At 40.9% G+C, this 22601-nt stretch overlaps 1 protein-coding gene across 3 annotated transcripts in view; it reads right to left on the reverse strand.

The window, feature by feature from the left end:
- ints10 (integrator complex subunit 10) overlaps positions 1 to 22601 on the reverse strand; it is a 34792-nt gene continuing 12191 nt past the window's right edge. For 2 of the 3 annotated variants that reach the window (XM_061899902.1, XM_061899905.1), the window contains exons 5-18: positions 22472 to 22553; positions 22253 to 22393; positions 21990 to 22164; positions 14718 to 14887; positions 14505 to 14644; positions 10889 to 11042; positions 10684 to 10766; positions 9127 to 9282; positions 8786 to 8894; positions 7304 to 7383; positions 3792 to 3954; positions 2839 to 2932; positions 2565 to 2633; positions 1 to 2219 (exon numbers count right to left, since the gene is read on the reverse strand). In XM_061899902.1, coding sequence (XP_061755886.1) covers positions 2063 to 2219; positions 2565 to 2633; positions 2839 to 2932; positions 3792 to 3954; positions 7304 to 7383; positions 8786 to 8894; positions 9127 to 9282; positions 10684 to 10766; positions 10889 to 11042; positions 14505 to 14644; positions 14718 to 14887; positions 21990 to 22164; positions 22253 to 22393; positions 22472 to 22553 — 1773 coding nt within the window. In that variant the 3' untranslated portion in view covers positions 1 to 2062. The remainder of the gene's footprint in view (positions 2220 to 2564; positions 2634 to 2838; positions 2933 to 3791; positions 3955 to 7303; positions 7384 to 8785; positions 8895 to 9126; positions 9283 to 10683; positions 10767 to 10888; positions 11043 to 14504; positions 14645 to 14717; positions 14888 to 21989; positions 22165 to 22252; positions 22394 to 22471; positions 22554 to 22601) is intronic. The other variant, XM_061899904.1, reaches the window with a different exon arrangement.

Raw genomic sequence — 22601 nt, forward strand, 5'->3', positions numbered from 1 at the left:
TCGACTTTTAGTAAGCTGATATCTTTATTGTAGGTTATAAAATAGAAATATAGCTTTAATAATCTTCCAATACTCTACTTGTATAGGGGAGCAGATATACAAAACCAGAGAAGTTGGCACGTTGTGTAAATCACAAATAAAAACAGAATACAATGATTTGCAAATCTTTTTCAACCTATATTCAATTGAATAGACTGCAAAGACAACATATTTACCGTTCAAACTGCTAAACTGGGTTATTTTTTGCAAATACTACCTCATTTGGAATTTGATGCCTACAACATGTTTAAAAAAAGCTGGCACAAGTGGCAAAAAAAGACTGAGGAAGTTGATGAATGCTCAGCAAACACTTATTTGGAACATCCCACAGGTGAACAGGCTAATTGGAAACTAGTGGGTGCCATAATTGGGTATAAAAGCAGCTCCCATGAAATGCTAAGTCATTAACAAACAAGGATGGGGCGAGGGTCACCGCTTAGTGAACAAATGCGTGAGCAAATTGTCGGATAGTTTAAGAACAACATTTCTCAACAAGCTATTGCAAGGAATTTAGGGATTTCACCATCTACGGTCCGTAATATCCTCAAAAGATTCAGAGAATCTGGAGAAATCACTGCACGTAAGCGGCAATGCCCGTAAAGTTCAAGCGGCAATGCCCGTAAAGTTCAATCCCCCAGGCGATACTACATCAAAAAGTGACATCAGTGTGTAAAGGGTATCACCACGTGGGCTCAGGAACACTTCAGAAAACAAATGTCAGTAACTACAGTCCGTCGCTACATCTGTAAGTGCAAGTTAAAGCTCTACTGTGCAAAGGGAAAGCCATTTATCAACAACACCCAGAAAAGCCGCCGGCTTCTTTAGGCCCGAGATCATCTAAGATGGACTGATGCAAAGTGGAAAAGTGTTCTGTGGTCTGAATAGTCCACACTTCAAATTGTTTTTAGAAACTGTGGACGTCGTGTGTGTTCTAGGCGCAAAGTTCAAAAGCCAGCATTTGTGATGTAATAGTGCCCAAGGTATGGGTAACTTACACATCTGTGAAGGCACCATTAATGCTGAAAAGTACATACAGGTTTTGGAACAACATATGTTGCCATCCAAGCAACGACTATTTCATGCAAGACAATGCCGAGCCACATTCTGCACGTGTTACAACAGCGTGGCTTTGTAGTAAAAGACTGCAGGTACTAGACTGGCCTGCCCGTAGTCCAGACCTGTCTCCCATTGAAAATGTGTGGCGCATTGTAAAGCGTAAAATACCACAACGGAGTTGAACAACTTAAGCTGTACATCAAGCAAGAATGGGAAATAATTTCACCTGAAAAGCTTAAAAAATTGGTCTCCTAGGTTCCCAAACTTTTACTAAGTCTTGTTAAAAGGAAAGGCCATGTAACACAGTGGTAAAAATGCCCGTTCCAACTTTTTGCAATGTGTTGCTGCAATTAAATTCTATTATTTGCACACACAAAAAAAAACGTTTCTCAGTTCGGACCTTAAATATCTTGTCTTTGCAGTCCATTCAATTTAATATAAGTTGAAAAGGTTTTCCAAATCATTGTATTCTTGTTTTTATTTACTATTTACACAATGTGCCAACTTCACTGGTTATGGGTTTTGTCTATGTATATTTCTTTCTGATCCTTTTAAATTATGATTCATTTTTATGATTCTATTTATTAATGAAATAAAAATTCAAATGGAAATGAATGTCATTCTCCAGGCGATATTAGTTTGCAGTGAAGCACTGCACTGCGCCACACTTATTGGGTTGGGTTTACTAAATGCTGCCACCTTGTGTCCAACAGTGGCAGTTACCATATTTCTCATTTAAAAGGTCAAGTCAAATCGTTTCCTAAAAACATTCCCACAAAAGGTAAGCAAAATTCAAGTTCTTTTATCGATAGCTACAAAATATCCCACAGTAGTGATACCATTTAAAATGCTGTGAATGAGCAAAGAAAAGACAATTACACCTTTGTACAAAAAAGTTTTCAGTGTCTCTTGTGGTACGAGAGGTCAAAGAATCAGTCCAACCTCAGTTTGAGAAGGCTTTAGGGCGTCAAGGGAGAGACTGGACGATGATGATTTTCTCGTTGATACAAAAACGGTGCAGCACGCTCAGCAGGTTCTCTCCGCAACGAGACACTTGCCTCTCCATGGCCAGGCGGAAGTCCTCCTTCACTCCTTTAGTGATCCCCCTCGTCACGGTGTGGTGTCTGACACAGGGGGGGGGGGGTTTTAATCTCACATGAACCAACCCTCTTTGGGCAGAACAATCAACGATAAACACGGAACAAAAGCACAAATGAAATGAGACCAAGTGTTATGAAAAGGCAAAAAGAAACTAACTATACAAGGAACGATATCATCTCGGCGATGACCACAGAAAGACGAGCGATGGCTCAAATAAACCAAACAGCGACGACGACTTATCCTTAAATGATCGGCCCAAATCAAGAATTGGGGAGGGGTGACAGGCCTTGAAATTGGCAATGAAAGGTGACTTGTGTGTGGGGGAGGCGGGAGGGATGGGCACTGTAGCGGGAGGGGGCCTGGGGTACCTGTCCATCGTGTGAACCCCTTGTAGCAGAAGGGTGTTTAACTCCGCCCCCAGGGCGGGGCTAGGGTTCCTGAGGAACAGCAACATTCAAAGACTCGGTCAGTGCGGGTGCATTCAACTGTTTTAAAGTCTGCAACAAGGCCTGAAGGGGTTTTTACATTGACAGAACACAAAAGCCCGCTCCTATTTAGGTTTTGTACTTTATTAGCTAAGTTGCCACGCGGGCCAAGTATTCAGCCGCCACCATGCTGACAGATCGGACGTGAGGGGCTTACTTAATCAGTATCCCCTGGTTGGGCAGCAGCTCCAGCTGGATCCTCCCTCCGTCTGGCGTGCGCAGGTATGCAAATTCCTCCAGCATGTCGATGTCTGACAATGGAAGTGAGCTCAAGAAATATAGCATTCAAGACAAGAAAAGACTTGGAGCATTTAGAGCATGGGTGTCAAACTCTGGCCCGTCGTGTCATTTCATTTGGCCCTTGAGGCAATAATAAATTAACATTAGAGCTGGCCGGTCGGTATTGTACAGTGGCGGTGCAGCTGTATCACCGTATTCAACGATAATTTTCATACTTGCCAACCCTCCAGATTTTTCCAGGACAATCCCAAATTTCAGTGCCCCCCCCCCCCCCCCGAAAATCTCCCGGGGCAACCATTCTCCCGAATTTCCACCCGGACAACAATATTGTTGGTGTGCCTTAAAGGTACTGCTTTTAGCATTCTCTACAACCTGTCGTCACGTCCGCTTTTCCTCCATGCAAACAGCGTGCCGGCCCCGTTATGTAATATATGCGGCTTCTACACACACACAAGTGAATGCATCGCATACTTGGTCAACAGCCATACAGGTCACACTGAGGGTGGCCGTATAAACAACTTTAACACTGTGAACCCACACACAACAAGAATGACAAACACATTTCGGGAGAACATTCGCACCGTAACACAACATAAACACAACAGAACAAATACCCAGAACCCCTTGCAGCACTAACTCTTCCGGGACGCTACAATATACACCCCCGCTACCAACAAAACTCGATTTTGCATGTCACTATAAAGTTATACAAGCCTTGCTTGTTCAATATTCAATGCACAACTTGTTTGGGTCCCTATTAAAATGTTATGTTGTTTAACTTTGTCCCGTGGCTTTGTTCAGTTTAGAATTTTGGCCCACTCTGTATTTGAGTTTGACACCCCTGATTTAGAGAGAACCACGGCAGGATACTGGTGACGTAATTGAAGAAATTCTCATACTGGAAGCTTCCTTGCTGGCAGATCTTGTCCACAGCCTTGAGAAAAAGCATCTCGCCCTGAGGCCAGTCGTACTGCAGGAGCACCACCACGTGACCCAGCGACAGGTCGTCCCTGTTGTCTGTGAAGGCGCGCAGCTGAATGAAACAAATACCCAGAATTTATGTTGACGTGTGAACAAAAACAGCAGAAAGTATTTCTTGTCTTCTTTGGATTTGATTGATAAAACATAGAAATGAGTAGAGGTGTCCCGATACAACTTTTATGGATGTTGGCCGACACCGATATCAATTCAGTATCATCAGGAACCGTAGCACACACTTTTATCATTTTGTAGTGCGGATTGTTAGAAAATGTTTGATCAAATGAAATTACTCGGAGAACAATGATAGGTATAAACTATCCTGTAATTAGCGTTCTGTGTCTTGTAATGTCCAGTGTTATTATGTATTTTACCATGTACTGCTTTTATATTTCCTGTATTATGTATTATTACTTTGAACTGTTTTATATTTAAATTTTTATCCAGTAAAGTGTTTTGAGTACCCTGTAAAAGCGCTATACCAAATAAAATGTGTTATTATTATTATTAGTAGTAGTAGTATAAAAAATAGAGATGTCCGCTAATATCGGACTGCCTATATCAGGGGTGCCCACACTTTTTCTGCAGGCGAGCTACTTTTCAATTGACCAACTCGAGGGGATCTACCTCATTTATATATATCATTTATATTTATTTATTTATGAAAGAGACATTTTTGTAAACAACTTAAATGTGTTTAATGATAATACAAGCATGTGTAACACATATAGATGTCTTTCTTTCACAAAGACAAGAATATAAGTTGGTGTATTACCTGATTCTGATGACTTGCATTGATTGGAATCAGACAGTAATGATGATAACGCCCACATTTTCAAATGGAGGAGAAAAAAAGTTGTCCTTTCTGTACAATACCACATGAAAGTGGTTGGTTTTTGGCATCTAATTCATCCAGCTTCCATACACTTTACAAGAAAAACATTGGCGGCAAATTCCGTAGCTTGCTTGATTGACATTCACGGCACCCGAGGGTCTTGTGAGATGACGCTGGCTGCTGCCAGTTCATTATTATGAAAAAATGACAGAGAGGAAGGCGAGAAACACTTTTTATTTCAACAGACTTTCGCGCCGTCCCTTCCGTCAAAACTCTAAAGGCCGACTGCACATTTCCTATCTTCACAATAAAAGCCCTGCTTCATGCTGCCTGCGCTAACAAAATAAGAGTCTCAGAAAGCTGGCGTGCACAAGTGATGTGCACGCCAGCTTTCTGAGGGACCGCTTGTGCACGCCAGTTTTCCGAGACTCTGTATTTAGTTAGCGCAGGCAGCATGAAGCAGGGCTTTTATTGTGAAGATAGGAAATGTGCAGTCGGCCTTTAGAGTTTTGACGGAAGGTACGGCGCGAGAGTCTGTTGAAATAAAAAGTGTTTCTCGCCTACCTCTCGCTCATATTTTCATAATAATGATCTTGCAGCAGCCAGCGTCATCTCACAAGACCCTCCGGTACCGTGAATGTCATTTAAGTGACGTCTTGGTGAAGATTGATGATCACTAATTTTTAGGTCTATTTTTTTTAAAAGCCTGGCTGGAGATCGACTGACACACCCCCCGCGGTCGACTGGTGGCTCGCGATCGACGTAATGGGCACCCCAGGCCTATATTATCGGCCGATAAATGCTTTAAAATGTGGTATTGGAAATAATCTGTAGCGGTTTCAAAATAATTGGTATCGGTTTCAAAAAGTACAATTTTTGATTTTATCAGACCGCTGCTGTGTACACACGAATGTAGGGTGAAGTAAAGAGTGCAATAAACCTTAAAGGCACTGCCTTTGTGTGCCGGCCCAATCACATAATATCTACGGCTTCACACACTCAAGTGAATGCAATGCATACTTGGTCAACAGCCATACAGGTCACCCTGAGGGTGTGCCCATATTTGTAACACTGTTACAAATATGCGCCACACTGTGAACCCACACCAAACAAGAATGACAAACACATTTCGGGAGAACATCCGCACCGTAACACAACAGAAGAAATATCCGGAACCCCTTGCAGCACTAACTCTTCTGAGACGCTACAATATACACCCCCGCCCACCGCAACCTCCTCAAGCTTTCTAAGGGAGAGCGTGTCCCAAATTCCAAGCTGCTGTTTTCAGGCATGTTAAAAAAAATGCACTTTGTGACTTCAATAATAAATATGGCAGAGCCATGTTGGCATTTTTTTCCCCTTAATTTGAGTTAATTAGTTTTAGAAAACATTTTTACATTGTTTAATGCATCCAGCGGGGCATCACAACAAAATTAGGCATAATAATGTGTTCATTCCACGACTGTATATATCGTTATCTGTAATTAAGAGTTGGACCAACGTTCCCTCTAACGTACGCACCTGTGGAATTGCACACTGCTCATGCGTCCTCTGCAAATCTAGGCCACGCACAAAATCAAATAAAAATATAAGCGCATAACAGTGTGCACGTCTGCCATTGTCACATGTGCGCCACTGCTCAAGGAGTTTTGGCGTTTGCTCACACATATGAAAAATTGGAGGGAAAATCTAGTTGGACAGTATCGGAATATGGGATATCGGCAAAAAAAGCCATTATCGGACATCCCTAATAAAAACACTAACCTTGTAACAGATTTATGCTTTTGAAGTGTTGTGTTAATTTGTGTTTTGGCGACATCTAGTGGTCATAATAATTCATTCAACTAAAAGCACGATGCAGTAAGTTGACTGATCCAGATAAGTTTGTTAGTGGGTACTTTCTAATAACTTGATATGTGTAAGTAATCCATCCATCCATTTTCTACCGCTTATTCCATTTCGGGGTAGCGGGGGGCGCTGGCGCCTATCTCAGCTACAATCGGGCGGAAGGCAGGGTACACCCTGGACAAGTAATATTTAACTATAATTATTTGACACTTGCAGATTCAATTAGATTACGTAAATTTGGCTCGCAGTGAGAAACAATTATACATGATATAATAATTCAAAAACAGTAAAATAGCTCCACAATTCGTCATCATCCTCAATATCATTCCATGCTACTTCAAAACATAAAGTGCTTTAAAGATGTACTTGTTTATTCTGACAAATGTGGTGTTTTAAACTGCAATATTGTTCAATTAAGGACACTTATTACGTGTCTAGCTTGTGTGCTATTTTGTGCTTAGCTGTTGTGTAGTTGCTAGCTCATAGTAGCCTCCAGCCTACCGCATTTACCTTTTGTAAATGACTTGAATAAAATACAAGAAAAGCCCAACCTTGTGTGCTTTTAGATGTTCACTGGCTTTGAACAAGTAAACCAGCTGTATTAAGAGTTTTTAGATTCAAGCCAATATCATACGATACTTGGTTGTTGTTTTGTTGCTGATATCACACTAATTTCCAACATTGGATCGGGACTCCTCTATGATTGACATCATCTCAATACCTTAAAACAGGACAGCATCAGCTGGAGGCAGAAAGGTAACACAGCCTTACTGGTGCATGGAAGCAATCTCAGGTCATGACCTAGTTTGGACAAGTAACAAAATATCATTTGTTATGATATTATGTTATTGATCTTGCAACTAACAATACATTGTAAGAAGGTAAGAGAAATATTGTATTCAGTTTTAGGCATTGAATTGAAATTGCCCTTCTTAACTTTGTTTCTTGGTATACTTCCAGGTGGAAGCATGTGGATATCTATTTGGATCATTTGTGTGGTTGCAAAAAATAAGATATTATCCAATTTTTCCATCAGTACCTTTCCTGATACAAAATGTTAATCATGCAAGAACAATGGATAATGGCTTTCAGCCTCTGCCAACAACAGCATAAAGGGGAAAATAATACTGGGGAAAAAAAGAGATTGTTTCACATAATTTGGATTTTAACAAATCTATGACTCTCTGAATGTTATTTTCCATCCATCCATTTTTTACCGCTTGTCCCTTTTGAGGTCGCGGGGGGTGCTGGAGCCTATCTCAGCTGCATTTGGGCGGAAGCCGGAGTACACCCTAGACAAGTCGCCACCTCATCACAGGGCCAACATTCACACACTAGGGCCAATTTAGTGTTGCCAATCAACCTATCCCCAGGTGCATGTCTTTGGAAGTGGGAGGAAGCCGGAGTACACCCTGGACAAGTCGCCACCTCATCACAGGGCCAATTTAGTGTTGCCAATCAACCTATCCCCAGGTGCATGTCTTTGGAAGTGGGAGGAAGCCGGAGTACCCGGAGGGAACCCACGCAGTCACGGGGAGAACATGCAAACTCCACACAGAAAGATCCCGAGCCCGGGATTGAACCCAGGACTACTCAGGACCTTTGTATTATGAGGCACATGCACTAACCCCCTGTCCCACCGTACTGCCCGTATGTTATTTTATTTATTTATTTTAGCTCTATAAGGGACAAGGGGTAGAAAATGGATGGATGGATGTATCTAGGCCTAGATACATTTTCATTTATTTATGTTTAATGTTTGGTCCGTCTTAAAAATCCCACCAAAAAATTACAAATTAAAAAAAGTCAACTAAATATTTTGTCTCTCTTCCATCCACCCATCCATCTTCTTTCGCTTATCCGAGGTCGGGTCGCGGGGGCAGCAGCCTAAGCAGGGAAGCCCAGACTTCCCCCTCTTTAGCCACTTTGTCCGGCTCTTCCCGAGGCGTTCCCAGGCCAGCCGGGAGAGACATAGTCTTCCCAACGTTTCCCGGGTCTTCCCCGTGGCCTCCTACCGGTCAGACGTGCCCTGAACACCTCCCTACGGAGGAGTTCTGGTGGCATCCTGACCAGAAGACCGAACCACCTCTTCTGGCTCCTCTCCATGTGGAGGAACAGCGGCTTTACTTTGAGCTCCACTCAGATGGCGGAGCTTGTCTCTCTTCTGTTGAATTACATTTTAGAATGACAAATGAGAACATACTTTTCTTGGATTTGGTCTTGACCCTTGTCTGATCTTCAGAGGGCTTTGTTGATTCGTAGTTCGGGGCTACAAGTCCACTGACAACATCGAGGAGCTTCTCACAGGCCATCTGAGTAATAAGTAAGAAGGAAGAAAAACTAATAAGTCCATGACAAAACACATGGTGATCCTAAGTAACATGGAGTGTATGATTGAATTACAACTACAAAGGCCTAAAGTTCGCAGTTGCTTGGGCCTCACTAGTTAAATGGCCAAGTAATGTTTTTGTTTCTAACTCAGCTCACATGTAAAATCACATTCTTCCCTCTCACACTTTATATGCAACCAGTACACGAGCATACCCTGTATTCTCCCAGTCCGTAGTGGCAGGAAGCTTGCTGTATGAGGGCCCTGTGGTGCTCCAGACTGGTCTGACCCGAGGGGCTCTGCTGGCCTGGGTGAAGTTGCTGCACGGCGGCCATCTGCTGCAGGCTCGACAGGGCCTTACGGTACTGTCCCTTGAGGACAAAGTGGCGAACGCTCTTGTTATAAATCACGTCAAGTCCAATTGGAATTGTTGTTTTTTTTGCTTTGAGGCCTTAGTGGCCACATGCGTGGACAGCACCTTTTAGCTCTTATTTCCAAAATTGTGTACAGTACTGAATTGGGTTCTTACGCCGACATATGGAGACTTATACTGCTATTTGGTGGTGTCCGAAGAGTATAACATACAATGGAATTTGGAAAAAAAAGTGTAAAAATAAAAATTAGCATGTCACTACACACTAAGTACACTTTTGTGTACTTATGGACTAAGTACATCATATCAAAAGATGATTGAATAGATTAACGTAGATCCCGACTTAAACAAGTTGAAAAACCTATTCGGGTGTTATCATTTAGTGGTCAATTGTACGGAATATGTACTGTACTGTGCAATCTACTAATCAAGTTTCAATCAATCAATCAAATGTTTTGTTTTTATTCTAGTTTGGGTTCGATAAGCCCAAATAGCAGAGATAAATTACAAAAAAAAGCATGTAAACAAACAGCTTGGGCCTTAAGAGGTTAAAAGTAAGTACAATGGTTGTTTATATGTCGTAGAGCAGTGGTTCTCAAATGGGGGTACGCGTACCCCTGGGTGTACTTGAAGGTATGCCAAGGGGTACGTGAGATTTTAAAAAAAATATTCTACAAAGAGCAAAAATTTAAAAAATCCTTTATAAATATATTTATTGAATAATACGTCAACAAAATATGAATGTAAGTGCATAAACTGTGAAAAGAAATGCAACAATGCAATATTCAGTGTTGACAGCTAGACTTTTTGTGGACATGTTCCATAAATATTGATGTTAAAGATTTATTTTTTTGTGAAGAAATGTTTAGAATGAAGTTGATGAATCCAGATGGATCTCTATTACAATCCCCAAAGAGGGCACTTTAAGTTGATGATTACTTCTATGTGTAGACATCTTTATTTATAATTGAATCACTTGTTTATTTTTCAACAACTTTTTTGGTATTTTTATATCTTTTTTTCCAAATAGTTCAAGAAAGACCACTAAAAATAAGCAATATTTTGCACTGTTATACAATTGAATAAATCTGAAACTGATGACATAGTGCTGTATTTTACCTCTTTATCTCTTTTTTTTCCAACCAAAAATGCTTTGTTCTGATTAGGGGGTACTTGAATTAAAAAAATGTTCACAGGGGGTACATCACTGAAAAAAGGTTGAGAACCACTGTCATAGAGAAACATATGACAGCTGTGAATTGGCATCTTATGTGTTTAAAAGCTATCATTGGAAAACAGGGCTACAATTGCATTGCTTCTAAATGACTATTGTGTTTTTTCCAATCGGTATGGTTACCCTTCACCTAATTTGTTAGTTAATGGGAGTGTTTTCTCTTGCCTGGTATATGATTATGTCCGTGAGGAATATTCGTAACCAAAGCCAGCTGTCTGTCTTCCACGTGGCACAGATCTTTTTGAACTCTTGAGAAAGCACACATTTGCAAATTCAGTCAAATTAATCAGGCAATCATTTAAAACTGCCATTTTAAAGAGTTACTGAATAGTGCCAGGGTACACATGAGAGGAAGAGAGGAGGTGTGTACCAGTTTCAAGGCTGTCGTGGGAATGAAGGAGGTCCCAGCTTTCTCTCGCTGTGTAAAAGCTCTCCAGAGTCTCTGACCAGCTGGGCATCTCGGTTTTGTTCACCAGGATGTGTCGACCACGCATCTTCCCGAGGCCTTCCTCATCATCGGAGCTCTAGAAAACACACACACAACACACACAGGGTTCAAGTTGAACCACTCCATTATTGCATTTCACTTTGACCACTGATTATATACTGTGTTTGACCAGTTAAAAGCAAGTTGTTTAAAGCACACATAAAAGTTTAAAGCTTAAGTATAACTTTTAAATGGTTTAGGCTTATGTTAAAATGGCAAATGGTTAAAGTTAAAAGGTTTAAAGTCAAAGCTTATGGATTAATGTTTAAAGTTAAAAGTGCAAAAGATTAATGCAGAGTTAAAAGATTAATTCATGTTTAACTCTTGCAAAAAGTTCAAACATTATGTAGAAAGTTTAAAACATTATTCAGAGGTTTAAAAGCATTTGTAGAACTTTGTTTGAAAATACCTGTGTAATAAAATTGTTAACATCTCTGTTTCTATGGTTTGAAGGTTTACAACCTGATGATTAATTGAAGTGAATTATATTTCTATAGTGGTTTTCTCTAGTGACTCAAAGCGCTTTTATACAGTGAGACCCAATATATAAGTTACATTTAAACCAGTGTGGGTGGCACTGGGAGCAGGTGGGTAAAGTGTCTTGCCCAAGGACACAACAGCAGTGACTAGGATGGCGGAAGCGGGGATCGAACCCGGAACCCTCAAGTTGCTGGCACGGCCGCTCTACCAACCGAGCTATACCGCCCCAAATTGAAGATCAACTGAAATGAAACCAACAATGCTTCAAGTTGGAAAATAAAAAGTTGATCAATTGGAAATCATGAGTTGTCCATGGGTCCTTTCGGAGTAGAAGAGTGGAACTTAACACTAACTGTAGTGACAAACCCTATAAAAATACATACTCCACAAATGCTAACAAGACAGAATGCTAAGAAGTAACAACAAAGCTAATGATCGCAGCCATGACTGTTGACCAAGTTTTTGCAGGAAAACAAACACCTGTGGTTTCAGCATTCAAAGCCCAGTTTTAACTCAAAGGGGAGCTGCACTTGTTTTGGAGTTTTGCCTATCATTCACATCATCATGAAAGACATGACAACAGATGCATTTTTAACGCATTTTAACTCGTAAATAAACGTAAATAAAAGTCAACTTACAGTGGAGCCGATGGGAGGTCCTCTATTCCGTCCATAAAACACAATAAATAACCATCCAAAAACTGCCAAAAATACTCCATTTACATTTCATGACATGATTATTAACCAAGTATTAATGATATTGTTATTATAAGCGCTAACGCAGACAGACTATTTATAGCGGCGCTGTGATCACAAGCTTGTGTGCCTATATTTATTTATTTAGCCTTTATTTAACCAGTTAAAATTCCATTGAGATCAAAGATCACGTTTCCAAGGGAGACCTGGCCAAGACGGCAGCAGCGAGGTTACATTAAAAAACGTTAAAACACATAAAACATCAAATTAACCACATTAAAACTTGCTCACATAACACGTGCATACAGACAAGGTAGACGGCAATCCTTTGTGAATTATATTTATATAGCGCTTTTCTCTAGTGACTCATAGTGAAACCCAATATCTAAGTTACATTTAAACCAGTGTGGGTGGCACTGGGAGCAGGTGGGTAAAGTGTCTTGCCCAAGGACACAACGGCAGTGACTAGGATGGCGGAAGCGGGAATCGAACCTGCAACCCTCAAGTTGCTGGCACGGCCACTCTACCACCCGAGCTATACCTTTCACAGAAGCTTTAAACTCATTCATAGTAACAAGGGTTTAAAGTTGAAGATTCGATTGTAGGTTATTCTAATCCTCCGGTGGTGAAAACCTAAGTGCGTTCTTGCTCAGTTCAGTTTTTACTTTGTGGACGACACATTGCAGAACATTTATTGACAAAGATCGTGATTTTTTTGTTTCTTTGTTAAAAGACAAGATAGATAATAAGATAAGATAAGATAGATATTGGTATCATCAAGTGTTAAGCTGCTTCCTTTCTTGTGGAAGTTTATTGTAGATCATAAATCATTCCTCTAACCTGGATAGGAGAAGGATGACGGGACGTATTCTGACAAGTTTTTCAACTTTGACAGCCAATTTAGACCTGGGAATGGGGAGGACGACATGAAAACACCCCTACTCATGCCAGCAATACCACTATTAAATTTGCAGATGACACCACAGTAGTGGTACTCATTCCTGGGAGGGATGAGTCTGCCTACAGAAATGAAATACATATTCTCAATGGAGGGGTCATCAAATCTGTGCTCGCGGGCAACACGTCGCCCGTAAGGACCCGATGAGTCGCTTGCTGGCCTGTTCTAAAAATAGCTCAAATAGCAGCACTTACCAAAGAGCTGCCTCTATTTTTTGAATTGTATTTATTTACCAGCAAGCTAGTCTCGCTTTGCTCAACATTTTTATTTCTTAGAGAGACAAAACTCAAATAGAATTTGAAAATCCAAGAAAATATCTTAAAGACTTGGTCTTCACTTGTTAAAATACATTTTAAGCTTCTTAAACTTATTTTTTTTACTTCTGCTTCTTATAAGTTTCAGAAAGACAATTTTAGAGAAAAAATACAACCTTAAAAATGATTTTTAGGATTTTTACACACATTTACCTTTTTACCTTTTAAATTCCTTCCCCTTCTTTCCTGACAATTTAAATCAATGTACAAGTAAATTAATTTTTTTATTGTAAAGAATAATAAATACATTTTTATTCAATTCTTCATTTTAGCTTCTGTTTTTTCGACGATGAATATTTGTGAAATATTTCTTCAAACTTACTATGATTAAAATTCCCAAAAAATTATTCTGGCAAATCTACAAAATCTGTAGAATCAAATTTAAATCTTATTTCAAAGTCTTTTGAATTTCTTTAAAAAATTTTGTTCTAGAAAATCTAGAAGAAATAATGATTTGTCTTTGTATATATGCAATATAGCTTGGTCCTATTTGTTATATATTCTAACAAAGTGCAGATTGGATATTAAACTATTTAAAACATGTCATCAAAATTCTAAAATTAATCTTAATCAGGAAAAAATACTAATGATGCTCCATTAATTATTTTTTTCAAAAAGATTCGAATTAGCTAGTTTTATTAATAATAACATAGAGTTAAAGGTAAATTGAGCAAATTGGCTATTTCTGGCAATTTATTGAAGTGTGTATCAAACTGGTAGCCCTTCGCATTAATCAGTACCCAAGAAGTAGCTCTTGGTTTCAAAAAGGTTGGTGACACCTGGTCTACACGTATCTCTTATGTTTGACTGCCATCTACTAGTCACACTTATCATTACACCATGTACCAAATAAAATTGCTTTGAGGTCGGTAAGCACAAGCAGAATTATTCCGTACATTAGGAGCACCGGGTTATAAGGCGCACTGCCGAGCTTTGAGGGGAAAAAACGGATTTTAAGCGCGCATTTTGCCTTTTTATCCCTTTTTCCAATTGTATTTTTAAAAAGTGCTGCTCGTCAATACAATATTTGGACACCCTTGCCTCATCCTCACCATTGTCTTCTCTCTGCCATCTGCCATTTTGCGTTTCTTATGCGCGTGTTTGACGGTTCCTCTCTCCAAATCCACATCATGGTACACGGAGCTCAAATCCTCCACTAAAATCCACGGCCCCGTGTTTAGAGTATTCACACCTGCCGAGAAAAGATTCATTCGGTTTAAACACAGTTGGGAACACAAGACTTGGAAGCAAAGATAGAGGCTGACCCTGGAACAGCGCTGGCTGTACGGCCGAGACGTAGAGGAAGGCGTTGCGGAAGAGGACCAGGGCGGCGCAGATGACCACCTGACTGCAGCAGCGGGCTCTGGTGTCCCCCTCAAGGCCGGGTAAGTAGCGACACAGCTCCTTTACTCTCTGAAGCAAGTCCGTGTAGCTCCTGCAAAAATAAATACACTTTCATAAACCTCACATTACCACTGACTCACACAAGATCATTCATTTCAGCCACAAATTCTAACAGTGGAACCTTGATTTGCAAACTTATATAAAAATGTTTGTACATGTTAATGTACCAATGATTGTCACACACACACTAGGTGTGGTGAAATTTGTCTTCTGCATTTGACCCATCCCCTTGTTCACCCCGTGGGAGGTGAGGGGAGCAGTGGGCAGCAGCGGTGCCGTGCCCGGGAATCATTTTTGGTGATTTAACCCCCAATTCTAACCCTTGATGCTGAGTGCCAAGCAGGGAGGTAATGGTTCCTATTTTTATAGTCTTTGGTATGACTCGGCCGAGTTTTTAACTCACAACCTACCGATCCCAGGGCGAACATTAACCACTAGGCCACTGAGTAGGCCTATCAAAGAACATAATAATAATAATAATGGATTAGATTTATGTCACGCTTTTCTATTGTTAGATACTCAAAGCGCTCACAGAGAAGTGGGAACCCATCATTAATTTACACCTGGTGGTGGTAAGCTACATCTGTAGCCACAGCCGCCCTGGGGTAGACTGACGGAAGCGTGGCTGCCAGTTTGCGCCTACGGCGCCTCCGACCACCACCAATCATTCATTCATCATTCATTCACCAGTGTGAGCGGCACCGGGGGCAAAGGGTGAAGTGTCCTGCCCAAGGACACAACGGCAGCGATTTGGATGTCAATAGGTGGGAAGCGAACCTGCAACCCTCAGGTTTCTGGCACGGCCGCTCTACTCACTACGCCATTTTTCCACAAGAAAACAATGTACAAACATAGCAGCTAAAATCATCGGCCAACCCACTCCCAACAATTCAGATCCAAACCAAAGGTCCATCATTCGAATGGCAAACACAATAGTCCAGGATATGACTCACCCACTACACCTATACATCATCCCACTACCATCAGGGCGCAGGTACAGAACTAACAAATTCCGGAGGGCCCGCCTCGGAAAAAACCTTATCCCTGCAGCTATAGCCGCCCTAAACAGCAGGCCCTGGCCGACCTGTCTGACAAGCCTGTAAATGTGTTGGTCATGTACGATGTCTTTTTGTTATTTTTGTTTGTGATGTGTAATGTACGGCAGTGAAAAGGAATTTCCCCAAAGGGGACCAATAAATCTAAATCTAAATCAAATCAAATCAAAATGTAGACATGAAAAATGACCAATAGCTCCACTGCTTCAGCTGTAATGAATATAATGGAGGATATAGCAACAGCAACTGATAATAAGAAATACACTATAGGGGTGTTTCTCGATCTTAAAAAAAGCATTTGACACTATAGATCAGTGGTTCTCAAATGGGGGTACGCGTACCCCTGGGGGTACTTGAAGGTTTGCCAAGGGGTACGTGAGATTTTTTTTTAAATATTCTAAAAATAGCAACAATTCAAAAATCCTTTATAACTATATTTATTGAATAATACTTCAACAAAATATGAATGTAAGTTCATACACTGTGAAAATAAATGCAACACACCTACTCAGTGGTGGTTAGAATGTCCGCCCTGAGATCGGTAGGTTGTGATTTCAAACCATACCAAAGACTATAAAAATGGGACCCATTACCTCCCTGCTTGGCACTCAGCATTAAAGGTTGGAATTGGGGGTTAAATCACCATAAATGATTCCCGGGCGCGGCACCGCTGCTGCTCACTGCTCCCCTCACCTCCCAGGGGGGTGATCAAGGGTAATGGGTCAAATGCAAAGAATAATTTCACCACATCTAGTATGTGTGTGACAATCATTGGTACTTTAACATAACAATGCAATATTCAGTGTTGACAGCTACATTTTTTTGTGGACATGTTCCATAAAGAATCATGAATCCTGATGGATCTCTATTATAATCCCCAAAGAGGGCAATTTAAGTTGATGATTACTTCTATGAGTGGAAATCTTTATTTATAATTGAATCACTTGTTTATTTTTCAACAAGTTTTTAGTTATTTTTATATCTTTTTTTCAAAATAGTTCAACAAAGACCACAACAAATGAGCAATATTGTGCACTGTTATACAATGGAATAAATCAGAAACTGATGACATAGTGCTGTATTTTACTTCTTTATCTCTTTTTTTCAAACAAAAATGCTTTGTCTGATTAGGGGGTACTGTATTTTTCGGACTATAAGTCGCAGTTTTTTTTCATAGTTTGGCCAGAGGTGTGACTTATACTCAGAAGCGACTTATATGTGAAATTATTAACACATTACCGTAAAATATCAAATATTATTATTTAGCTCATTCACGTAGGAGACTAGACGTCTAAGATTTCATCGGATTTAGCAATTTGGAGCGACAGATTGTTTGGTAAAGGTATAGCATGTTCTATATGTTATAGTTATTTGAATGACTCTTACCATAATATGTTAGGTAAACATACCAGGCACGTTGGTTATTTATGCCTGATATAACATTCACTCATTCAGCCTGTTGTTTACTATTCTTTATTTATTTTAAATTGCCTTTCAAATGTCTATTCTTGGTTTTGGGTTTTATCAAATAAATTTCCCCAAAAAATGCGACTTATACTCCAGTGCGACTTATATATGTTTTTTTCCTTCTTTGTTATGCATTTTCGGTAGGTGCGACTTATACTCCAAAAAATACAGTACTTGAATTAAAAAAATGTTCACAGGGGGTACATCACTGAAAAAACGTTGAGAACCACTGCTATAGATCATTCTATATTTTTGTCGAAGTTGCATTCATTTGGTGTGAGAGGAGTAGTTTTAGACTGGCTAAGAAGTTTTTCAGATAATAGACAAGAGTTTGTGGATTTTGTGGGTAATACATCTGAGCAAAAGAGGATTGAATGTGGGATTCAACAAGGTTCGGTTTTGCGACCAAAATTGTTTATTTTATATATTAATGGGGATAGGTTGATTGGCAACACTGTGTTGGCCCTGCGATGAGGCGGCGACTTTTCCAGGGTGTAGCCCGCCTTCCGCCCGAATGCAGCTGAGATAGGCTCCAGCGACCCCCCGCGACCACAGAAAGGACAAGCGGTAGAAAATGGATGGATGGACGATATATGTGAGGTATCAAAGTTATTTAATTTTGTATTAGTGGACGACACCAAGTTTTATAGTTCGGTAAATGACTTAAAAGCGTTATCTAACATTATTGAACAGGAAATGATTAAACTTAAGAAATACTTTAATGTCAATAAATGATCAATAAATGTAAAAAAACAAAGTTTATAATTTTTTGTAAGAGGAAAAGGGAGGTAACTATCAAACTGTCGATAGATGGAATTGATATTGTAAGGGTTGAACTTGGATTTTTAGGAGTGATACTGGATGACATGGAAATCTCATATTGCGCATGTACTTTTGGAAAAAGATGTCTAAAAGCATTTTTATATTAAATAAGGTCAAATATGTTTTAGATTATCGGGCAATGCATATATCGTATTGTGCACTTATAGTGCCATATATCAGCTCCTGTGTGGGAGTGTGAGGGAACACATACAAGAGTACCATCAACTACAGAAAATGTAGTTGATCGTAGCTCTTTTTCTGTAGTATCAACTACAGAAAAGAGCTATAAGGATTATTCATAAAGCAGATTATTTAGAACACACCAACATATTATTTATCAATTCTGCTTTATTGAAACTACAGGAGCTAGTAAAGTTACAGACATTATGTGTTATGTTTAACGCTAAAAGTAAAACATTACCAGCAAATTTACAAAAAATGTTTGTCATCACTTCTGAGAATGAAGAGCATAGAAGAAAAGTTCATTTCAAACATCAATTCACAAGCACACCCCTTTACTGGTTTAGATCATATCTCTCTGTCCACACTCAATTTCTTCAACTCCGTTCATTCAAATCCCCTCTGTCTCCCATTTCCTCTGGTGTCTCCCAGGGCTCTGTTCTTGATCCCCTGGTTTTTATCATTTACATTATTCCCCTTGGCAATATTTTCCGTAAATTAAAAATACAATTTCACTGTTATGCGGATGACACCCAGCTGTACATCTCAACCAAACCAACTGCTTCTCTTCCTCCTTCCTCCCTTACAGACTGCATCAGTGAACTCAAGCAGTGGTTCTCATCCAACTTCCTTCAACTCAATCGTAATAAAACCGAAATCTTACTTGTAGGTACAAAAAACATTCTCGCCAAAGCAGTGTTAATTTTGTTGACGAAAAATTTTCGTCATAGTTATCGTCAACGACCTTTTTTTTCTGACTAAAACGAGACAATAACTAAATAAAAAATAATTTACAAGGACTAAGACGATGACGAGGTGTATAGACATATTCGTCAACGAATAAAAACGAGACGAAAATGTCTGCCAGAGACGAGATCCAATTGGAACTCATTTCGTTAGGAAGAGGCGGGAGGAGTTGGGAAGAGAACCAATCAGAGCGACGTGGGAAGGAAGTTACATAAACATAGTTTGCGTTTGAGACTGACCCGGGAATGCGCTGCAGAAGACAACATGTCAACGCCGGGGAGGAAGAGGAGAGAGGACATATGGGGAAATTTTATATTTGACGTCAAAGATAACAAGACGCCGTGTAAGAAATGCAGCGCGAGGATTACGGGGAAAAACACAACAAACTTGAAGCGACATTTACAGTCGAATCACCCCGAAATCCACACACAGGTAAGCATTTTCCACAACATTCAACTCACTCGACGTTATCCTCTTTATTACACGGCTTACTTGTGAAATACTACATTTGAGACATAATTTTGCGTGGCGTGGCGCATTGGGAGAGTCGCCGTGCGCAACCCGAGGGTCCCTGGTTCAAATCCCACCTAGTACCAACCTCGTCACGTCCGTTGTGTCCTGAGCAAGACACTTCACCCTTGCTCCTGATGGGTGCTGGTTGGCGCCTTGCAGGGCAGCTCCCTCCATCAGTGTGTGAATGTGTGTGTGAATGGTTAAATGTGGAAGTAGTGTCAAAGCGCTTTGAGTACCTTGAAGGTAGAAAAGCGCTATACAAGTACAACCCATTTATTTATTTATTTATCAAAATACGACTTGCATCAGTGATTTTTCCGCTTTTTTGCTTTGACTTTCAGAAATTGAAGGGAAAGTTTACATATTACCCTTTAGTCGACTAAATCTACTGTAGTTTTCGTCGACTATAATCTTACGATATTTCGTCAACTAAAACTAGACTAAAACTAAAACAATTTAAATAACTAAATTACATTTTAGTCAAAAGACTATGACTAAAACTAAATCAAATTTTGATGTCAAAATTAACACTGCGCCAAAGCCAACAGCTTGTTCGTTACTCTCGGCAATTCTTTTGTCTCCCCCTCCTCCCAAGTCAAGAGTCTGGGTGTCATCCTCGACAGCACACTTTCCTTTCAAACCCACATAAACAGCATTACCCGGTCTGCTTACTTTCATCTACAAAACATTAATCGACTTCGCCCATCCCTTGGCTTACCCCACATACTGCTGCCATACTAGTCCAAAGCCTTGTCACCTCTTGCCTGGACTATTGCAACTCTCTCCTGTTTGGTCTCCCTCCCAAATCACTTCACAAACTTCCGCTTCTCCAGAACTCTGCAGTCCGGCTAATCACCAGAACCCCTTCAATCCAACACATCTCCCCTGTTCTGCAGCAACTCCACTGGTTACCCATCAAATACTGTATCCACTTTCAAATAATTCTCCTCACTTTCAAAACTATCCATAACCTCTCCGTCATATCTCTCTGACCTGCTCCATGTCGCCACACCCTCACGTTCCCTAAGATCTTCTTCATCCATCCATCTCACTGTCCCCTTATTTAAACTGTCCACCATTGGTGCCCGAGCTTTCATCCGCACTGCCCCTCATCTTTGGAACTCATTACCACCAGACTTCTGTAACTTAGACTCAATATCCCTCTTCAAATCAAGACTCAAAAAACACCTATTCTTAACTGCTTATTCACTGTAAATCTTATTGATCTCTGTGGTTGTTGTTTTTATCCAATTGCCATCCATCCATCCATCATCTTCCGCTTATTCGAGGTCGGGTCGCGGGGGCAGCAGCCTAAGCAGGGAAGCCCAGACTTCCCTCTCCCCAGCCATTTCGTCTAGCTCCTCCCGGGGGATCCCGAGGCGTTCCCAGGCCAGCCGGGAGACATAGTCTTCCCAACGTGTCCTGGGTCTTCCCCGTGGCCTCCTACCGGTTGGACGTGCCCTAAACACCTCCCTAGGGAGGCGTTCGGGTGGCATCCTGACCAGATGCCTGAACCACCTCATCTGGCTCCTTTCGATGTGGAGGAGCAGCGGCTTTACTTTGAGTTCCTCCCGGATGGCAGAGCTTCTCACCCTATCTCTAAGGGAGAGCCCCTCCACCCGGCGGAGGAAACTCATTTCGGCCGCTTGTACCCGTGATCTTATCCTTTCGGTCATGACCCAAAGCTCATGACCATAGGTGAGGATGGGAATGTAGAACGACCAGTAAATTGAGAGCTTTGCCTTCCGGCTCAGCTCCTTCTTCACCACAACGGATCGATACAACGTCCGCATTACTGAAGACGCCGCCGATCCAATTGATTTTATTGTTTTGATTCTGTACAGTGTCTTTGAGTGCCCAGAAAGGCGCCTTATAAGTAACATTTATTATTATAATCCGGTGCGCCATATGGTCCGGAAAATATGGTAATTATAAGGCACAGCTCGGTTGGTAGAGTGGCCGTGCCAGCAACTCAAAGGGTTGCAGGCTCGATTCCCGCTTCCGCCATCCTAGTCACTGCCGTTGTGTCCTTGGGCAAGACACTTTACCCACCTGCTCCCAGTGCCACCCACACTGGTTTAAATGTAACTTAGATATTGGGTTTCACTATGTAAAGCGCTTTGAGTCACTAGAGAAAAGCGCTATATAAATATAATTCACTTCACTTCACAGACAGCATGCAGACGTACGATTTCCTTTAGGAATACTTTCTGTTCCGATATACGTAATGATGCTAATATGATTTTTTGGGGGGGGGTTTTAGTTAAAGAATATAACTTAGCTTTAAAGTAATGCATATTTTGTGTGTTGTTTGTTTTCAAGAAAGGTAAACATCAGTAGCTTGCCTACCTCTGTCCTTTGTCTCCCTGCCATTCACATCGAGCTCCGACAACAGCAAGAAGGTCCAACAGCCTCTCCCAAGGTTCAGCTACCACCGATGACTTCTCCGACAAGCCGTCAATCACATAGCGTTGAGAGCCCCGCGAGACAGAGGGAGACTTCAGTGGACCCCCTTCTTGAGAGACTGAGAGAAAGAGGGGAGGAAATAAAAAAACATCCAAGATTATTTCTTGTAGGATAAATGTAAACATAACGAGGGAGCTCTGGGTTACCATTCATCGGTCCATCCGGTGAAGGTCCTCGGGCGACATAGCCGATGTAGAATTCAGCAGCTTTGAGAATGTATTTCTGCATCAGGCTGGCGGGCAGACGCATATCCATGTTGTTTATCAGCAGAGGGAGGACGTCACACACTGTAACACCAAGAGAGAAACTACGTGAGGTACAATAAATTGGAAGTCAACCAACATCCGCGCACGCGTTTCACTCACCGAAAAGTTTTCTGAAGCAGTTGACAGGCGACTCCACTTTCTCAGATGCTTCTGCCTCCAACAGTGTCTCGCCAAGACTCACCTACAGTCAAGATCAAAAGTTAACAAAAGTTAATACTGTACACTTGTA

Source organism: Nerophis ophidion, linkage group LG05, assembly GCF_033978795.1.
Source record: "Nerophis ophidion isolate RoL-2023_Sa linkage group LG05, RoL_Noph_v1.0, whole genome shotgun sequence".
NCBI classification, from domain to species: Eukaryota; Metazoa; Chordata; class Actinopteri; order Syngnathiformes; family Syngnathidae; genus Nerophis; species Nerophis ophidion.